The sequence below is a fragment of the Lontra canadensis genome, unplaced genomic scaffold (assembly GCF_010015895.1).
Source record: "Lontra canadensis isolate GAN:19392208 unplaced genomic scaffold, GSC_riverotter_1.0 scaffold11, whole genome shotgun sequence".
NCBI lineage: Eukaryota > Metazoa > Chordata > Mammalia > Carnivora > Mustelidae > Lontra > Lontra canadensis.
In genome coordinates, this window is record NW_022631005.1 from 24,557,294 (window position 1) to 24,575,163 (window position 17,870).

The window sequence follows — 17,870 nt, forward strand, 5'->3', positions numbered from 1 at the left end:
CTTGTCTTTATACCTGCTCTCAGTGCTTGCTGCTTCCAATTCCCAATCTTCTAGATCGGGACATGTTCACTTTCGCAAACATTTTACATTATGGCTTCTTTTCTTTTGCCAAGTCAGTTACCACTTATCTGTCAGCATTGACTTCTAAACATCTGTTGAAATTTTTTACCATGTTTTCTTTCCCATTCTCTCTTACACAGTGGGTTTCTGTCCTTTTTTTTTTTTAATTCCTTTTTAAATTATTTATTTATTTATTTATTTATTTAAAAGATATTATTTATTTATTTATTTGACAGACAGAGATCACAAGTAAGCAGAGAGGCAGGCAGAGAGAGAGGAAGGGAAGCAGACTCCCCGCTGAACAGAGAGCCCGATGCAAGGCTCGATCCCAGGACCCTGGGATCATGACATGAGCCGAAGGCAGAGGCTTTAACCCACTGAGCCACCCAGTGCCCCTTAATTCCTTTTTTAAATGTAATTTTATTTTTTCAGTGTTCCAAGATACATTGTTTACATATAACACCCCGTGCTCCATGCAATACGTGACCTCCTTAATACCCACCACCAGGCTCACCCATCCCATCACCCCTTCCCCTCTAAAACCCACAGTTTCTGTCTCAGAGTCCACAGTCTTTCATGGTTTTCCTCCCCCTATGATATCCCCCCAATTCACCTTTCCTTTCCTTCTCCTAATGTCCTCCGTGTTATTCCTTATGTTCCACAAGTAAGTGAAACCATATGATAATTGACTTTCTCTGCTTGACTTATTTCACTGAACATAATCTCCTTGAGTCCCATCCATGTTGATACAAACAGTTGGGTATTCATCCTTTCTGATGGCTGAGTAATATTCCATTTGTATATATGGACCATATCTTCCTACTATCTGTCCATTGTTTTCAAAGGCCAAGTGATCACCAAGTGATGAATCTGCTTTGCTTAATAGCTCAGTGGGAGATAGCTTGTCTTAGAGGATATGGTAGACATTTTAGGTAGTTTGGCTATTGTGTAGACTAGCTGGTGTCTTGGCAGTTAGTGCCTAGTTAGGGCTAGATCTGTTAAGCACATTGCCATTTCTGAGCCCACCTAAAATTCCAGTTGTACTTAAAGTTATCAGTTCATTCTAGCCTTACATTAACTCACCGTGAACAGTACTTTAGACAATTAACATTTTCTATGACTGAGAGTAATGTGTAATCTTACTCATTACTCTTTCTCAGGCTGAGCTTTTGGAAACTGATTTGCATTCAGAAGTAACAGTAAAAACGGTGTGACGGCTCCTTGTCATTAAAAGGAAAACACTGGATAAATTGTTTTCCTATTCCTAACATTCAGCTTTGCTACATATAGTTTTTCTCCATATTAACAGATTTTTTGGTAGAAGGCCTCAGTGGGATTGTAGAGGGGCATCAAATCTGAATGAACTTCATCAGCTATTAAGTGACATAATGATCAGAAGATTGAAGACTGATGTTTTAACCCAGCTGCCCCCCAAAGTCAGACAGCGTATTCCCTTTGATCTTCCATCAGCAGCTGCCAAGGTGAGAATGCTTGTTTGGTTCAAAGTCTTACTTTAAGTCATTTTAATGAAACATTGCACATATTCATATTTCATAGAAGGAAAAGTCTGTTTTCTTAAAATGGGATTAATTAATAGAACATATGAACTTCATTTCAAGAAGAGAACAGGAAAAATTTAACTTTCAGTCATCAAATAATGTGAAAAGATTCAGTATCCTATTGATTTAAAAAAAATACTTCTGCTCAATATAAAAGAAAAGTATTTCAACTGCAATGAAGATTTAGTATTAAGAATTCTAAGTACCTATAGGGTGTAAAGCTCAATAATTAGGAAGCAAAGTTATGTTTCTTGCTCTAGGATTTTTTTTCAAGTATGAGCTGTCTTCTAGAATAACTTGGATATAGCCTTCTTCTTGAAGATCTGAAAATTCTAATCATATTGAAAGATGTGAAGGTCTATATATTAGAAAGTCAAATTGTATTTTACCTAATCCTTATGTACATGCTTATATATTCTCTGAAATTTATTTAAATCTGGACAGGACTTTGTTGACAAAGACTATTTATTATTGCATTGTTTTATCTTGAACATTTAAGGTAGACATTTTATAACCATTGAACAATATGTTGTCGGTAAAATAGGAATAATCTGATTTTCTTTATCCACCATTTTAGCATTAGGAAGAAAAGTGAAAGAGTCAGTGTATGATTACATTACATTTTTATTTAGCTGATATTCCTCATGCTTATTTATTTATTTATTTATTTTTAAGATATTATTTATTTGACAGAGATCACAAGCACGCAGGCAGAGAGAGAGAGAGGAGGAAGCAGGCTCATCAGGGAGCCTGATGCGGGGTGATCCCAGGAGGATCATGACTCGAGCCAAAGGCAACTTTAACCCACTGAGCTACGCAGGCACCCCGATTTTTTTTTCTTTTTTTTAACCTTATAATTTTTTTATTATGTCGTTAGTCACCATACAGTACATCATTAGTTTTTGATGTAGTGTTTCATGATTCATTGTTTGTGTATAACACCCAGTGCTCCATGCATATTTAAATGAAAGCGTATCTTGTTATGAAAATACTTTGCTACCATATACATTTTCACTGTTTCCTTTTTTATGTATATAAACTTTTATTTTTACTTTTCAAAATGTTTTATCCTAAGGAAAAGCTCTAATTGCTTGATTTATGATGTTAGCAAAGAGCTTGGCTTTCACCCACAGCTTTTCATTGGTTTCTGCCTTTGGTGTGAACATGTGACTGACCTTTCTCCATATTGATGTTTTTAAGTGAATACATTGATATCTTTGGGAATTTGTTCTCATATCTTTACAAAGAAAAAAGAAAAAAGTAGGACAAAATTCATTATTGCATTAATTGTTCTTTTTTTTTTTAAGATTTTATTTATTTAGTTAGTTGAGAGAAGAGAGAGCACGAAGTGGGGGAGGATCAGAGGGGAAGGGAAAAGGAGGGGGAAAGAGTCCCAAGCAGACTTCCTGCTGAGTGCCGACCCCCCAAGTTGGAGCTGGATCTCATAACCCTGAGATCATGACCTGAGCCAAAATCAAGAGTCAGATGCTTAATGGACTGAGCCACCCAGAGCCCCTGTTCTTCTGTCCTTTATGCCATATTTCTAAGCATTGTTATTTTCTCCCACATAGGAATTGAATGCCAGCTTTGAAGAGTGGGGAAAATTAATGAGAGCTCCAAATTCAGGTGCCACTGAGACTGTCATGGGGTTGATTACTCGAATGTTTAAACAAACTGCTATTGCCAAGGTACTTATTGCTGAGACATGTGTTTCTCTTGATACAAATTATTTAATGTATTTTAATGCTTTTATTTAAGCAGCTTATTTGCATACTGTAACATGTCTTTGCCATTTAACTTTTTTTAAGACTTTTTATTTATTTGACAGACAGAGATCACAAGTAGGCAGAGAGGCAGGCAGAGAAAGAGGGTGAAGCAGGCTCCCTTCTGAGGAGAGAACCCAATGTGGGGCTTGATCCCAGGACCTAGGATCAAGACCTGAGCTGAAGGCAGAGCCTTTAACCCACTGAGCCACCCAGGTGCCTCATCCATTTAATTTTTTAAATCTGATATGGAAAATTCAAACATATTCAAAGTAAACAGTGGTATAATGGACACCATTATATCTGCCCATATATTGGTCTTTTCCAATATATGGGTACACTTTGATGAGGGAATATAATATGCTTTACATGTTCTCATTTAAAGGACATATGTATATTCATCTTTGTCATCAGATTTTTCTGTGGTTTTTGATACATAATTGCTACAAATAATGTTTTTATTTAAGTCAAACATTTTTAATTGGTATTATGATTCTAGTTCCCTACAGAGATAGATGTGCTCGTATTCTGTCTAAAAGTGCAAATTAGAGGTGTTAGAGTTTTTAAATCTCAGTGTGCATATAAAGTAGATTCATCACACATTCTTGTTTTTACTAGCATGATAGAACTTAGACATGCTAATGAGTGTTACTCTTTTCCAATTCTGAAATTTTTTATATAAGATAATTTTTTTAAGTGAGGTATGTTGAGGTGTAATTCACATTCAGTGAAACTTGTCCTTTTAAAATACATAGCTTAATGAGGCTTGACAAATACATAGGGTAAATCACCAGTACAATCAAAATAAAGAATATTTCCATTTGCCCAAAACTTCCCTGATGTACCTTTGCAGTTATCTCCCTCACACCCTGCCTTCTGCACCTCAGCAGTCACAGATATAATTTTTACAACTGTAGTTCTGCATTTTCCCGAATGTTCCAAAAACGGAGTCACAGAGTATATAGCCTTGTGCTTAAAGCATAAAGCTTTTGAATATTGATCCATGTTTTGCATATGTCGTTAGTTTCTTCATTTTTATTTCTGAATAATGTTCCAGTGTTTGGATATATAACAATTTTTTTTTCCCCTCCACCAGTTAATGGTAATGGGATCTTACCAGTTTGGGCCATTATGAGTAACTGTAGGAATCATTCATGTACAGGTCTTTGTATGGACAGATTTTCATTTCCTTTGAGTAAATAACTGGGAGTGGGAATGTTGGGTCATATGGAAGAAACAGGTTAAATTTTATAAAAAGCTGCCAACTTGTTTTTCAAGTATCATTGTCCATTCCTAGTAGCAACATGTGAGTGTCCCAGTGGTTCTGTATCTTTGTCAGCACTTGGTATTGACAGTCTTCTTAGTTTTAGCAATTTTCCACAGTATTTACTGGTATTTCATTGTCATTTTAATTTGCCTTCTCCTAATGTCTAGTGATAGCATATTTTCATGTGTTTTTATCTATAATAGACATCATATATCTGTTATATATCATATAGTCTGTACATAGCAAGCCCATATTTATATTGGATTATAAGAGTTCTTTTTTAAAAAGATTTATTTATTTATTTTAGCAAGAAAGAGAGTGGGGGTCGGTGAGAGAGGGAGTAGGAGAGAGAATCTCAAGCAGACTCCCCGCTGAAGATGGAGCCCAACAGGGAGCTCGATCCCATGACTCTGAGATCATGACCTGAGCTGAAATCAAGAGTGAGAGGCTCAACAGGCCAAGCCACCTGAGTGCCCCAGAGCTCTTTATATATTTTAGAAACAAGTATTCTAAAATATGTCTTTCCAAATATTGCTTCCAAGTCTGTATATTCCATTTTATTTTCTTGAAATTATCTTTAAAAGAACAGAAGTTAAATTTTGAAACAGTCCAGTTTATTATTTTCTCTTTCATGTTCTCTGCAATTTCAGTCCTAATTAATTTTTGCTTATTCCAAGTTCACAAAGATCTCTGTGTTTTCTTCTAAAAGTGCTATATCTTTGGGTTATATAAGTAAGTCTAGAACTATTTTGAGTTAATTTTTTTAAATGTGGTATGAAGTTAAAGATAGAGATTTAGTTATTTTGTTTTGGTTTGAATGGGGTTTTATTTATTTATTTACTTTGTTTATGGATTTTCAATTTTCATTTGATACTCATTATGGAAACCATTTTTCTCTCGTTGACTCACCTTAACACCTTCATAAAAAATCATTTGGTTATCTATGTGTGGATCTGTTTCTGAACTCTTGTCTGTTTCTTTGACCTATACATCTCATTTGACAACACTAACGCATCTGTTTAAACTACCTTTCTAATAAAGCTTGAAATCACATGGTGTTCACTCCTACTTTATTCAAAATTATTTTGTCTGTTGTAAGTCCTTTGCTTTTCCTTACACTGTTTAGAATTAGCTTATTAAGAATGCAAACTTTTGATTGGAATTGCATTGTATCTATAAATTCATTTGGAAGAATTGACTTCTTAATAGTATTGAATTTCCTGATCCATGGAAAGAATATCTTCTCTTATTTCTCCCAGCTTTGTTTTCTAATTTCATTGAATACATTTTGCTAGATTTACTCTAGTTATTTCATGTATTTTTATGTACTTATAACTATTTTTTTCTATTTAAATGCAGTTAATTAACATATATTGTATTATTAGTTTCAGAGGTAGAGTTCATTGATTCATCAGTCTTATATAATACCCAGTACTCATTACATCAAATGCCCTTCTTTATGTCCATCACCCAGTTACCCTATCACCTCACCCCCCTCCCCTCCAGCAACCCTCAGTTTATTTCCTATGATTAAGAGTCTCTTATGGTTTGTCTTCCTCTCTGATTTCATCTTGCTTTATTTTTTCCTACCTTCCCCTATGATCCTCTGTTTTGTTTCTTAAATTCTACATATGAGTGAGAGTATATGATAATTGATTTTCTCTGGTTGACTTATTTCACTTAGAATAATATCCTCTAGTTCCATTAACATTGTTACAAATGGCAAGATTTCTTCTTTTTTTTTACTGGCTGAGTAGTATTCCCTTGTATACATATACCACATCTTCTTTATCCATTCATCTGTCGATGGACATCTGTGGTCTTTCCATAGTTTGGCTGTTATGGACATTGCTGCTATGAACACTGGAGTGCAGGTGCCCCTTCAGATCACTACATTTGTATCTTTGGGGTAAATTCCTAGTAGGGCATTGCTGGATTGTAGGGTAGCTCTGTTTTCACTCTTTGAGGAACCTTCATACTATTTTCCAGAATGACTGCACCAACTTGCACTCCCACCAACAGTGTAGGAAGGTTCCCCTTTCTCCACATCCTCACTAACATCTTTCATTTCCTGACTTGTTAATTTTAGCCATTCTGACTGGTGTGAGGTGGTATCTCATTGTGGTTTTGATTCGTATTTCCCTGATGCTGAATAATGTTGAGCACTTTTTCATGTGTCTATTGGCCATTTGGATGTCTTCTTTGCATAAATGCCATTTCATATCTTCTGCCAGTTTCTTGATTGGATTATTTGTTCTTTGGGTGTTGAGTTTGATAAGTTCTTTAGAGATTTTGGATACAAGCCCTTTATCTGATAAGACATTTGCAAATGTCTTCTCCCATTCTGTGAGTTCTTTTGGTCCTGCCCAGTACTGTCCATAGACATAGTGTGGTGTCAGGGAAAGAGAGAGAAACTCCCCCAAAGTGCCACCTTTAAGTCTCAGCTGGATCAAGGAAACTGCCTTACATTGAATTGGTTGTAGAGACCCAAAGATGTCCCCTGCCCCCTACCAAGAACTTAGCACTGAGAAATCACCCAGTTATGTCTACCCCTGGGGAGAGAAACACCTGTGTATAATGCAGGCATACAGGAACTACTGGAAGCTGAGAATGCAGTAGAAAAACACATGACATACATTATCACAAGGTAGAAGCATCCTGTTGCTGGGGGAGTTCAAAGTTTTCAGTGTACTAAGAGTAAATGTAACAAAAAGAGAGTCTAAATACAAGGGAACCTAAATAAAACTCAGTACTGACTAGATTCTCTCCTACCCACACTCATGCTGATCCCCCCCCCCCAAAAATCTGAGTGTATAAATACCAATTATTTCAGACTGTCCTGTTCTCCTGCACATAATTTCTAGCACGTACTAGAAATTATGAAATAAACAAAAAAGCAACTTTAAGAAACTAATATATTCTCAAAAGATAAAACAATCAGGTGCTGAGTCAAGATGGCGGAGAAGTAGCAGGCTGAGACTACTTCAGGTAGCGGGAGATCAGCTAGATAGCTTATCTAAAGATTGCAAACACCTACAAATCCAACGGGAGATCGAAGAGAAGAAGAATAGCAATTCTAGAAACAGAAAATCAACGAATTTCTGAAAGGTAGGACTGGTGGAGAAGTGAATCCAAAGCGACGGGAAGATAGACCACGGGGGGAGGGGCCGGCTCCCGGCAAGCGGCGGAGCAACAGAGCACAAAATCAGGACTCTTAAAAGTCTGTTCCGCTGAGGGACATCGCTCAAGAGGCTTAACCGGGGTGAAGCGCACGCGGGGTCAGCGTGGCCTCAGGTCCCGCAGGGTCACAGAAGGATCGGGGGTGTCTGAGTGTCGCAGAGCTTGCAGGTATTAGAACGGGGAAGCCGGCTACAGAGACAGAGACGAGGAGTGACTCTCAGCTCGGGTTTACCTTGAACCGGTCGCAGGCTCGGTCAGCTCAGAGCGTGGCCGGAGGCCAGGGTGACGGAAGCAATTGGGCGCTGTTCTCTGAGGGCGCACTGAGGAGTGGGGCCCCAAACTCTCGGCTCCTCCGGCCGGAGACTGGGAGGCTGCCATTTTCATTCCCGTCCTCCGGAACTCTACAGAAAGTGCTCAGGGAACAAAAGCTCCCGAAAGCAAACCCGAGCGGATTACTCAGCCCGGCGCCTGGTAAGGGCGGTGCAACTCTGCCTGGGGCAAAGACACTTGAGAATCCCTAAAACAGGCCCCTCCCCCAGAAGATCAACAAGAAATCCAGCCAGGACCAAGTTCACCTACCAAGGAGTGCAGCTTCAATACCAAGGAGAGCAGCGGAATTCCAGAGGAGGAGAAAGCAAAGCACAGAACTCATGGCTTTCTCCCCATGATTCTTTAGCCTTGCAGTTAATTTAATTTTTTATTCTTTTTCAATTTTTTTTCTCTTCTTCTGCTAAATTTTTTTAACTTTTACCCTTTTCTTTTTTAACATTTTTTAACTAGTTTATCTAATATATATATATATATATATATATATATATATATTTCCGTTTTATATTTTTTCATTATTGGTTTTCTTTTTTTATTTGTTTCTTTTTTCTTTTTTCTTTTTTTTTCTTTTTTTCTTTCTGAACCTCTTTATATCCCCTTCCCCCCACCCCCTCACGATTTGGGATCTCTTCTGATTTGGCTAAAGCATATTTTCCTGGGGTTGTTGCCACCCTTTTAGTATTTTACTTGTTCCTTCATATACTCTTATCTGGACAAAATGACAAGATGGAAAATTCACCACAAAAAAAAAGAACAACAGGCAGTACCAAAGGCTAGGGACCTAATCAATACAGACACTGGTAATATGTCAGATCTAGAGTTCAGAATGACGATTCTCAAGGTTCTAGCCGGGCTCGAAAAAGGCATGGAAGATATTAGAGAAACCCTCTCGGGAGATATAAAAGCCCTTTCTGGAGAAATAAAAGAACTAAAATCTAACCAAGTTGAAATCAAAAAAGCTATTAATGAGGTGCAATCAAAAATGGAGGCTCTCACTGCTAGGATAAATGAGGCAGAAGAAAGAATTAGCGATATAGAAGACCAAATGACAGAGAATAAAGAAGCTGAGCAAAAGAGGGACAAACAGCTACTGGACCACGAGGGCAGAATTCGAGAGAGAAGTGACACCATAAGATGAAACAACATTAGAATAATTGGGATTCCAGAAGAAGAAGAGAGAGAGAGGGGAGCAGAAGGTATATTGGAGAGAATTATTGGAGAGAATTTCCCCAATATGGCAAAGGGAACAAGCATCAAAATCCAGGAGGTTCAGAGAACCCCCCTCAAAATCAATAAGAATAGGTCCACACCCCGTCACCTAATAGTAAAATTTACAAGTCTTAGCGACAAAGAGAAAATCCTAAAAGCAGCCCGGGAAAAGAAGTCTGTAACATACAATGGTAAAAATATTAGATTGGCAGCAGACTTATCCACAGACACCTGGCAGGCCAGAAAAAGCTGGCATGATATATTCAGAGCACTAAACGAGAAAAACATGCAGCCAAGAATACTATATCCAGCTAGGCTATCATTGAAAGTAGAAGGAGAGATTAAAAGCTTCCAGGACAAACAAAAACTGAAAGAATTTGCAAACACCAAACCAGCTCTACAGGAAATATAGAAAGGGGTCCTCTAAGCAAAGAGAGACCCTAAAAGTAGTAGATCAGAAAGGAACAGAAACAATATACAATAACAGTCACCTTACAGGCAATACAATGGCACTAAATTCATATCTCTCAATAGTTACCCTGAATGTTAATGGGCTAAATGCCCCAATCAAAAGACACAGGGTATCAGAATGGATAAAAAAACAAAACCCATCTATATGTTGCCTACAAGAAACTCATTTTAAACCCGAAGACACTTTCAGATTTAAAGTGAGGGGGTGGAAAAGAATTTACCATGCTAATGGACATCAGAAGAAAGCAGGAGTGGCAATCCTTGTATCAGATCAATTAGATTTTAAACCAAAGACTATAATAAGAGATGAAGATGGACACTATATCATACTCAAAGGATCTGTCCAACAAGAAGATCTAACAATTGTAAATATCTACGCCCCTAACGTGGGAGCAGCCAACTATATAAACCAATTAATAACAAAATCAAAGAAACACATCGACAATCATACAATAATAGTAGGGGACTTTAACACTCCCCTCACTGAAATGGACAGATCATCCAAGCAAAAGATCAACAAGGAAATAAAGGCCTTAAATGACACACTGGACCAGATGGACATCACAGATATATTCAGAACATTTCATCCCAAAGCAACAGAATACACATTCTTCTCTAGTGCACATGGAACATTCTCCAGAATAGATCACATCCTCGGTCCTAAATCAGGTCTCAACCGGTATCAAAAGATTGGGATCATTCCCTGCACATTTTCAGACCACAATGCTCTGAAGCTAGAACTCAATCACAAGAGGAAATTTGGAAAGAACCCAAATACATGGAGACTAAACAGCATCCTTCTAAAGAATGAATGGGTCAACCAGGAAATTAAAGAAGAATTGAAAAAATTAATGTGAACAAATGATAATGAAAACACAACGGTTCAAAATCTGTGGGACACAACAAAGGCAGTCCTGAGAGGAAAATATATAGCGGTACAAGCCTTTCTCAAGAAACAAGAAAGGTCTGAGGTACACAACCTAACCCTACACCTAAAGGAGCTGGAGAAAGAACAAGAAAGAAACCCTAAACGCAGCAGGAGAAGAGAAATCATAAAGATCAGAGCAGAAATCAATGAAATAGAAACCAAAACCACAAAAGAACAAATCAACGAAACTAGGAGCTGGTTCTTTGAAAGAATTAATAAGATTGATAAACCCCTGGCCAGACTTATCAAAAAGAAAAGAGAAAGGCCCAAATAAATAAAATCATGAATGAGAGAGGAGAGATCACAACTAACACCAAAGAAATACAGACAATTATAAGAACATATTATGAGCAACTCTATGCCAACAAATTTGACAATCTGAAAGAAATGGATGCATTCCTAGAGACATATAAACTACCACAACTGAACCAGGAAGAAATAGAAAGCCTGAACAGACCCATAACCAGTAAGGAGATTGAAACAGTCATCAAAAATCTCCAAGCAAACAAAAGCCCAGGGCCAGACGGCTTCCCGGGGGAATTCTACCAAACATTTAAGGAAGAACTAATTCCTATTCTCCTGAAACTGTTCCAAAAAAATAGAAATGGAAGGAAAACTTCCAAACTCATTTTATGAGGCCAGCATCACCTTGATCCCCAAACCAGACAAGGATCCCATCAAAAAAGAGAACTACAGACCAATATCCTTGATGAACACAGATGCAAAAATTCTCACCAAAATACTAGCCAATAGGATCCAACAGTACATTAAAAGGATTATTCACCACGACCAAGTGGGATTTATTCCAGGGCTGCAAGGTTGGTTCAACATCCGCAAATCAATCAATGTGATACAACACATTAATAAAAGAAAAAACAGGAACCATATGATACTCTCCATAGATGCTGAAAAAGCATTTGACAAAGTACAGCATCCCTTCCTGATCAAAACTCTTCAAAGTGTAGGGATAGAGGGCACATACCTCAATATTATCAAAGCCATCTATGAAAAACCCATCGCAAATATCATTCTCAATGGAGAAAAACTGAAAGCTTTTCCGCTAAGATCAGGAACACGGCAGGGATGTCCGTTATCACCACTGCTATTCAACATAGTACTAGAAGTCCTAGCCTCAGCAATCAGACAACAAAAAGAAATTAAAGGCATCCAGATAGGCAAAGAAGAAGTCAAACTCTCACTCTTCGCAGATGATATGATACTATATGTGGAAAACCCAAAAGACTCCACTCCAAAACTGCTAGAACTTGTACAAGAATTCAGTAAAGTGTCAGGATATAAAATCAATGCACAGAAATCAGTTGCATTTCTCTACACCAACAACAAGACAGAAGAAAGAGAAATTAAGGAGTCAATCCCTTTACAATTGCACCCAAAACTATAAGATACCTAGGAATAAACCTAACCAAAGAGACTAAGAATCTATACACAGAAAACTATAAAGTACTCATGAAAGAAATCGAGGAAGACACAAAGAAATGGAAAAATGTTCCATGCTCCTGGATTGGAAGAATAAAAATTGTGAAAATGTCTATGCTACCTAAAGCAATCTACACATTTAATGCAATTCCTATCAAAGTACCATCCATTTTTTTCAAAGAAATGGAACAAATAATCCTAAAATTTATATGGAACCAGAAAAGACCACGAATAGCCAAAGGAATATTGAAAAAGAAAGCCAAAGTTGGTGGCATCACAATTCCGGACTTCAAGCTCTACTACAAAGTTGTCATCATCAAGACAGCATGGTACTGGCACAAAAACAGACACATAGATCAATGGAACAGAATAGAGAGCCCAGAAATAGACCCTCAACTCTATGGTCAACTAATCTTCGACAAAGCAGGAAAGAATGTCCAATGGAAAAAAGACAGCCTCTTCAATAAATGGTGTTGGGAAAATTGGACGGCCACATGCAGAAAAATGAAATTGGATCGTTTCCTTACACCACACACGAAAATAGACTCAAAATGGATGAAGGACCTCAATGTGAGAAAGGAATCCATCAACATCCTTGAGGAGAACACAGGCAGCAACCTCTTCGACCTCAGACGCAGCAACATCTTCCTAGGAACATCGCCAAAGGCAAGGGAAGCAAGGGCAAAAATGAACTATTGGGATTTTATCAAGATCAAAAGCTTTTGCACAGCAAAGGAAACAGTTCACAAAACCAAAAGACAACTGAAAGAATGGGAGAAGATATTTGCAAACGACATATCAGATAAAGGGCTAGTGTCCAGAATCTATAAAGAACTTAGCAATCTCAACACCCAAAGAACAAAGAATCCAATCAAGAAATGGGCAGAAGACATGAACAGACATTTCTGCAAAGAAGACATCCAGATGGCCAACAGACACATGAAAAAGTGCTCCATATCCCTCGGCATCAGGGAAATACAAATCAAAACTACAATGAGATACCACCTCACACCAGTCAGAATGGCTAAAATTAACAAGTCAGGAAATGACAGATGCTGGCGAGGATGCGGAGAAAGGGGAACCCTCCTACACTGTTGGTGGGAATGCAAGCTGGTGCAACCACTCTGGAAAACAGCATGGAGGTTCCTCAAAATGTTGAAAATAGAACTGCCCTATGACCCAGCAATTGCACTGCTGGGTATTTACCCTAAAGATACAAACGTAGTGATCCGAAGGGGCACGTGCACCCGAATGTTTAAAGCAGCAATGTCTACAATAGCCAAACTATGGAAAGAACCTAGATGTCCATCAACAGATGAATGGATAAAGAAGATGTGGTATATATACACAATGGAATACTATGCAGCCATCAAAAGAAATGAAATCTTGCCATTTGCGACGACGTGGATGGAACTAGAGGGTATGCTTAGCGAAATAAGTCAATCAGAGAAAGACAACTATCATATGATCTCCCTGATATGAGGGAGAGGAGATGCAACATGGGGGGTTAAGGGGGTAGGAGAAGAGTAAATGAAGCAAGATGGGATTGGGAAGGAGATAAACCATAAGTGACTCTTAATCTCACAAAACAAACTGAGGGTTGATGGGGGGAGGGGGTTTGGGAGAGGGGGTTGGGGTTATTATGGACATTGGGGAGGGTATGTGCTATGGTGAGTGCAGTGAAGTGTGTAACCCTGGCGATTCACAGACTTGTACCCCTAGGGAAAAAAATATATGTTTATAAAAAATAAAAATTAAAATTAAAAAAGATAAAACAATCAATAAAACCAAATTGATAAATGACCTAGACTGTAGAACTATTAGACAAGGGCTTTTAGGAAGCTATGAAAAATGTTATGTGATCTAGTAACAAAGATAAACGATATGCATGAAAAGGTGGGAATTTCAGAAAAAATATGAATATTTTAAAGACAGTAAAATGGAAATGCTAGAAATAAAAAAAAACAGAATCCAAAAAAATTATTTCAATCAGCTTATAAGCCAATAGAGAAGATAAAATGTAATCATAAAGAATTTAAATGTCCTGGATATTTATCCTAGAGAAATGAAAACTTAGGTTTACACAGACTCCTTTATGGAAATTTATTATAATTATTTATAATTGCCATATGTTCTTAAATTGTAGTATATGCATACAATAGAATACTAAATTAAAACGAATGAACTATTTATAAACCCAGTAAATTAGAGGAATCTAAAGGTATTATTCTGATTGAAAGAAGCCAGTCTCAAGAAGTTTTCATATATCATGACACCATATTTATAACATTTTCAAAACAATGGTATTTTAGTGGTAGAAAATATTATTATACAAATGTCACTTTCCTGGTCACGATATTATACAGGAAATTATCATTAGGGAAGCTATGTTAAGGTTATGCATGAACTCTATTATTTTTGCAACCTCTCGTATATCTTAAATAATAAAATAAGAAGTTTTAAAATGTACATATAGGGGACACAATATAGTAACCCAATGCAGAAAACATTCTACATTAATCCAGAAGAATGCAGAATAGAAAGGAAAGGAACAAAGAACAGATGGGTCAATCAGAAGACAAAAAGATATTAAGTTTTAAGCTAGTTCAATCAATAATTACATTAAATGTAAATGATCTAAACCCACCAAGTAGATGTTAGGAAGTTATCATATTGCATATGATATCTGCAAAAAGTTCTTTTTAAGTATGAAGGCTGAAAGTTGAAAGTAAATGGATGAATAAAGATAAAGCATGCAAACAATAATCAAATGAAGGCTGAAGTAGAACTGTAATATCAGATAATGTAGATTATTACCATGATTATAGGAATTTTATAGATCTCTCATGTAACAGCATAGGTTGTTCCTGACTTTGCTTCCCCTCATAAGAACAATAACTAACAACTATTCAGGAAGAAGATACTCCTAGGAGAATCATAGAACACAGGGGTGAAATTGAGACACATCCCTGTATCCTAAAGACCAAGACAGACTACATTACTAGGATAAGAGTAGTCGCTACATGTTGACCTCATTGCCATGCCCCCAGGCCAGTGTAGCACCACTCAGGGAGATCCCACCCTGAGCCTCTGGCTCTTCCAGCAGGAAAAGAAAATCCATGGGGAAACACTAGCACCACCATCCCACCCCACCCCGCCCCACCACCCCGGATTGTGTGTTGCTTTGCCAGAGCACTACTCTGATCTTTACCCATGGGGACTGCAGGAGAGTTTGTGAGGCTCAACCACTGGGAAACTGACAGTGACAGAAAGCAAAAAGGCTCTTGCAATAACCAGCACTTAACTCTTGGCAGACCAAGTTTGCACCTGCAGTACCCACATTATTGTCATGGGGTGACTTTGCTCGAGTACAGAACCACATTGGTAGCATACTCTGACCAGGGAGCTTGGCAGGGTGCAGATCTGCTTGATTCAGAGCCTCATATGAGGGTTTTTGCCAGCCCCATAGCTCAGTTTCCCCATGCCCAGGCAAGGAAGTGAGTCATAGTCCCATTTGCTGTAGAGAATGTGTTCTGGCCACATTTGACCAGAGGAACTGGTGAAAACATCTGGAAGCAATGCAGCACAGCATTTCTCAAGCCAAAAGGCAAATGAGCCAAGCTGATTGTCCCCAGAGCAAAGCCAGTTCTAGGCATGAATTTTCCTGTGCTAAACACAGGCAGGGTTCTTAATTCATATCCCAGGCTCACAGTAGTTCCCAAACCCTCCCTGAGAAACTTTCTGGGAAATTGAGAGTTGCCTGGAATAGCCCCACTCCTTCCAGATGAGTCAAGGGTGAGACTTAACTACCCCTACCCACTCTGATTCCTGGCCTCATCTGACCACAAGGACTGGCGAGAACACCTGGAAGCTATGTAGCCCTGAAGCACCCTAGCCAAGGGTAGGGAAAGTAGAGTTGACAGTTTGCAGGGCAAAGCCAGGGACCTGTTCAGCCAGTGAATTTGGGGCACAGGTCAATTTGAGTTTAAGCCAACAAAGAGCTTTACTACCATTATAGCTGCTTCTCCCCTTGCACTCAGGCAGGGAAACTAATTTGTAGCCCCACCCATTATAGAATATAGCCTCCAGCCTACCGGACCAGGAAACCTTACAAGAACATACAGTATCTGCACAGCCCATCCAACAGCCCTGCTTACAGTCGGGTTCGATCAGAGAAGACAGCCTATGGCTTTCCTCATCTCCACAGTAAAACTGATGGCCTCACCTGACTAGTATATACTCTTGCCCGATTTGGGTCCCCAGTGAGACTTCGAGTCCCATCCTTCTGCCTTGCAGGGCAAGGAAATTAATTCATAACCCCATCTGTTACTGAACCAAACCTGATCGTCTAGTCAGCCTGACCAGAGAATCCAGACAACTGTGGAGCCCATTCTAGCCTCACTTGGATAGAGAATCAAGCCAGCAGTCCAGTCCACCTATTCTCAGCCAGTAGCGCACTCCCTTATCCTCAACCTCAGAGTTCAAACAGTTTCCTTGCCACATTCACTTATGATAAAACCTCTCAGCATACTAGGAATAGAAAGGGACTTAATCCAAAGAAAAGGTGTTTATGAAAAACTTAATTAACATCATACTCTGTGCTCAAAGATGGAAGGCTCTTCCCTTAAAATCAGGAACAATACAGAGTCTGTTCTCACCGCTTCTATTCAACACTATTAGGTTCAACATTGTTCTTATAACTGTGTAATATGGCTAGAAAAACAAATATGATGTACACAGATTGAAAAGGAATAAGTACAGTTGTCTGTATTTAGAGACAGCATGATTGTCCACATGGAAAATCCAGGAACACTTCAAGCCACTAGAATTAAGTGAATTTATCAAGGTCTCAGGATTCATGTTCAATATACAAAAATCATTTGTAGTTCTATATACTAGCAACAAAAAATTGGAAGTTGAAATTTAAAAAATACAATTTACAATAGCATCAATAAACATGACCTTCTTTGGGATAAATTCAACAAAGCGTATGCACCGAAAACTACAAAACATCATCTAGAGAATATAAAGCAAACTTAAATAAATGACAAGATAGATCATGTTCATGAATTGGAAGATTTAGTGTTGTTAAGATGCCATGTGTTTGTAAATTTTCAATGCAATGCTAATCAAAATCTGTGGACTTTGGTAGAAATTAACCAACAAGCTGACAGTAAAATTCATGAAGCAGCACGAAGGACTTACAGCCAAATTAATCTTGAACAAAGTTGAAAGATTCACACTGCACGATATAAGTACTTCCTATAAAGTTACAGTAATTAAGACTTTGTGATATTGGCATAAGGATAGCCATTTAGATCAGTGAACCAGAGAAGAGAGCCCGGAAATAGACCTATCAATTGATGTTAGGGAAGGGGATGAGAAAACTCAATGGGGAAATCATAGTCTTTTCAAAGAATAATATCTGGACAATTTGGATAGCCGTGGGAGGAGGAGGGAAGGTCTTGGACCATTATTTTACCCCATTCGTAAAAATTAACTTGAAGTGGGTTATAGACTTAAATGTAAGAACTGATTTATATAGGGTGCCTGGGTGGCTCAGAAAGTTAAGTGTCTGCCTTTAGCCCATGTCATGATCCCAGGGTCCTGGCATCAGGTTCCCTGCTCAGTGGGGAGCCTGCTTCACCCTCTCCCTCTGCCTCTTCCTC

The 17,870-nt window shown here is 38.3% G+C and overlaps 1 protein-coding gene across 4 annotated transcripts in view; it reads left to right on the forward strand.

The window, feature by feature from the left end:
• Nucleotides 1-17,870, forward strand: part of ZRANB3 (zinc finger RANBP2-type containing 3) — a 312,440-nt gene that overhangs the window by 215,959 nt on the left and 78,611 nt on the right. For all 4 annotated transcript variants that reach the window (XM_032856167.1, XM_032856166.1, XM_032856168.1 and 1 more), the window contains 2 exons: nt 1,370-1,541; nt 3,191-3,307. In XM_032856167.1, the coding sequence (XP_032712058.1) occupies nt 1,370-1,541; nt 3,191-3,307 (289 nt within the window). The remainder of the gene's footprint in view (nt 1-1,369; nt 1,542-3,190; nt 3,308-17,870) is intronic.